Below are 3,947 nucleotides of genomic sequence, written 5' to 3'. Positions count from 1 at the left end.
CTTATACAAATTATAAACTTATTCAAAGTAAAATATGAAGAGCTAATAGAAATTTCGAAAAAGAAATCAAAAGAAAAGTCGAAGTTAAAAAATTGGTATCAGAGCCAAGTTAACGATTAAGGGTAACACTTTCTCTTTAAGCAACACTTTTAGTGACACGCTTTTAAATCAAAATCTGTAAATCTGTACAAACATGCATCTGTACAGTAGATGGACCTAAAGTTAAATTTTAAAATCGTTCTTTTTACTTAAATATTAAAATTTTATATCAAATTACTCATAACAAAAAAAAATTATAAAATAAAAAAAAAGAAAAAATAAGAGAAAAAGAGTGTTTTTGCTCGTATAAATGGAGAAAAAAAAGAAAAAGAAAAAAAGAAAGAAAAAGAAAAAATTGTCAACGACGATCCACCCCTGTCTCTGCTCCTGCGCCACATTCGTACAATTTTAGTTTTTAAGATATGAACGATTTTAAAACCAAGTTAAATCTTAAAACAATTTTGTATGTAAAAAAAAAAAAAGTTAAGAGACAAAAAATATTTTCGACCTATACCTTAAAAATTAAAATTGTACTTAACCCTATGTAAAACTAACATGTTATATTGCTAAAAAGCTAACAATTTATCTTTATTAAGTCATATTACTATGATATAATCACAACTATTATGATTATTTGAGTTGTTAAACGTTGTCCAAATTTATTTTGTGAATATATTAATGTTTCTTTTTTGTTTGAACAAATTAACTAATCTATGTATACTTTTATTCTAAAGTATATAATAATATTGATTATAAAATAATCTCCGTGCATGCCACAATTATTACACTTGTTTTAAGCCAATAAATAAGGGAGACTGAAACTCATCAGATCTCTTCATTATCCTTACTATTCTTTTCCTTTGATATCTTCATCCTTCTAACTTCTAAGTTCTAACCAAGTTCTGTAGCCATTGTAAACATGTGTCCTTCTTAATGGTAGTCTAAGTTTTCGATCGCACAACTTCAAGATCTTCTTGTTCTCTCGTCGTACTATCCTTAACATTCAGTTCAGCTACAAGTGCATCAGCCGAGGCATGAAGTTAGAAGGGATAAACAAAAATTGCTATTTCTATCTGAGAGAGAATGATTACGATAATGATAACTGATAAGTAATTGTCATTATAGAACAATATGAAGAAGTTATCTCCATCTTCCGCATTTTGAAGTGCCAAGACAGATACAATCTTGCCCTGCACTAAATATGAATAATAATAGATAGCAGTGTTGAAATAACTTGAAGCCGCACCCTTGATCGTTTGACAAAACCTTTACATTTTGTAAGGACCTCATGGTAGCATTCCCGCATCACACCAGTACACAGATAGAGCAAACAGATTCTATCTTTTTCATCAAACATCATAACAATTTTGGGTAACATTTCAACAGAAGGTGTTCCCACCACCACCACATCCTTCTTCACAAGTTCACAAGATATTTAAGCGAATTCCTAAGGCATTCAGGGAAATCCCTTTCAAGAAATAAAAATACCTGTCGGTAAAGTTAAATTTGGTAGGCTTCTGGGGAAAAAAACCCACTGTAAGAGAGTTAGGATCTATAATTGATTGCAGACATCCATACTCCATTGGTAAATATCACAAAGAAGGTAAAATAACCGTTCAGGGCTATTTTAGGGCAGTGACTTAGCAAGAGCAAATAATGCACATGTCCAGCATTTGGTTACAATGACCTCTAGAAGTCTTGGAAAACAGGACGCTCTTTGGTTAAACCAAAGAACTCAAAATCAAAACAGTGCAGAACCTTCTCTGCTTCCAAGTATTTGACTTCCTGACAATAAGAATAATTTCATCGGTGGTTTTAGGACACTAATAACTGTTGAATTCAATCTAAATCAGGTCCCCAGTATTCAGATATATTAAACTCTATATACCATCAAAGAATGGTATAAAAATGAGTTCACAATGCAGCATTATTAATCATGAAGGGCTATGGATGCAAACTTGTCAACTCAAGAATGGTACCAGTTTGTAGTACATATGTAGAGGACTATCCTAACAAAAGACAGAGCTGTGACTAGAACTACATGAGGAGCACTAAAACCTTGGCTAGTTAAGCTTGCTTTTTGGTATTCAGTTCATAAATGCTCAGAAGCATTTTGGTTTCGCAATGCCCCTGAAGATTCGCATAAGAATAGTAAAGAGATGGCTCAATTTTAAAGCACTTGCCAAAGTAACCAAGCTACAAGTAATCCATCATGAACGCGGTTAATACTAAAGACAGAGGAATAGTTCTGTCATAAGAACACTGATCTGATGATTAATCAAAAGCAACCACATACTGGAAAACCCAGAACAATAAATCAAAGCCTTGCAAAGAAAGAAGCAATAAGCAACACCATAATTTCATAACCTTCTGAGAAAGATACCTCATATTCCATAAAAAAATTTGTCAAGGCTGTTGAGACAATACAGCAATAATAATACACCATAATCACCAAATCACTGAAATGCTACAAACAAAACATTACTCATGAAGCAAGTTTACCCTTTAATAGTCTCTCAGCTTCCAAATCATGACCATCATCATCATAATCACCAGGATTCTTCTCAACATCCACCATTGTATCACGCTGCACCGGGGCAGGCCCTGTAACTGACTGCTGATAAAGAACTCCACCAACAATGGTGAATAGCAAACAAAGCAATCCGAAGGGGCTGGCGTGCTTGTCCCAAATGAGCACATTGATAGCCACAGTGAGAAACTTGTTCACAACGCCAGTGACAGTAAACGCCGTGGCGGAAACGGCCTTCCTTGCCGCAAAGCCAAAGAAACTAATCGCCAATCCAAACACACAGGATAGCCCAACAGCAGCAAGAGCACTGGGATCAAACAAGCTCCCGGAACCGGATCTCAGAGCATCGAAAACCTCAAGATTCTCACCGGTAAGGAACCAGAACAAGGGCGCAATCATGAGAGACAACAAATTGTTGTACAAAACAAAACCCCAAGTGTTCAACCCTAGATTCATGACCATGTGCTTGATGTAAACCATCTCAGTGGTGATTGTGACAAGATAAGCAAAAGCCCAAGAATAAGCAGTGAGGGTGAAAGCGGAATCAGTGGAGACATACCCGACGGCGCCGGCAAGGATAACGACGAGGGAGAAAAATGTGAGCTTGGAGGGGCAAGGCTGGTGGCGGAAGACGGTGTCGGCAAGAGCGACGAGGAGAGGGGTGAGAGTGAAGGGGTCGTGGTGGAGGAACCCTAATTTGCCGAGAAGATAGACGCCGAGGGCGGAAGTGAGGTACTGGAGTGCGGTTAAAAGGCCGGGGTAGTTGAATTGGGTGATGGCGTACTTGTTGATGATGGCGAGGAGACTGGAGCAGAGTGCGTAACCGACCACGAGGAAGGTGGTGGTGTAGTGCTGCTTCGATGCGTCGATTCGAATGGAAGACATTGGAGGCGGAGTGAGAAAGAGGGCTGGGATTGGGGTTGGGGTTTATGATTTAGATCACCGACACATTGAGGACACATTGAGGAGCAGTGGGAGATCTTGAAGACCAAGAAAGAAATGGAGGGAAGGAAACGAAGACCGTGTCAGGGTTGAAATAGTAAAATTGGGCGCCCAGCTGAGCAGCCAGTGAGATTACTGCCAGTCATGGGAAAAAGGACAATAATTTTGGGTCTCACTTTCATCTCATATTTATTGCACAAATATTTAGTAAGTAAAAAAAAATTAGTAAAAAATAGTTATAATTTATTTTATTCAATATTAATTAATTATTATAATAATTAATAAATATTAAATAAAATAAATTTTAGTTTTTTTATCTTCTTAATATTATTATATTTATTGTTAGAGAATTATACAATAAAAAACTAAATCTATACATATATGAGATATATAAATATTTATCACTAATATAGTGACACGTGGTATCAAGTGTAGC

At 36.3% G+C, this 3,947-nt stretch overlaps 1 protein-coding gene across 1 annotated transcript; it reads right to left on the bottom strand.

Annotated features, from left to right (window-relative positions):
• Positions 1-812: 812 nt before the first annotated feature.
• On the bottom strand, positions 813-3,656 carry LOC107469600 (GDP-fucose transporter 1). Its single transcript, XM_016088981.3, has 2 exons — positions 2,542-3,656; positions 813-1,051 (listed from the first exon to the last, which is right to left on the bottom strand). Exons 1-2 carry the CDS (start codon positions 3,452-3,454, stop codon positions 981-983), a joined length of 984 nt encoding a protein of 327 aa, XP_015944467.1. The 5' UTR covers positions 3,455-3,656; the 3' UTR covers positions 813-980.
• Positions 3,657-3,947: the final 291 nt, after the last annotated feature.

The sequence above is a fragment of the Arachis duranensis genome, chromosome 1, assembly GCF_000817695.3.
Source record: "Arachis duranensis cultivar V14167 chromosome 1, aradu.V14167.gnm2.J7QH, whole genome shotgun sequence".
NCBI lineage: Eukaryota > Viridiplantae > Streptophyta > Magnoliopsida > Fabales > Fabaceae > Arachis > Arachis duranensis.
This window is presented reverse-complemented; position numbering and strand designations above follow the sequence as displayed.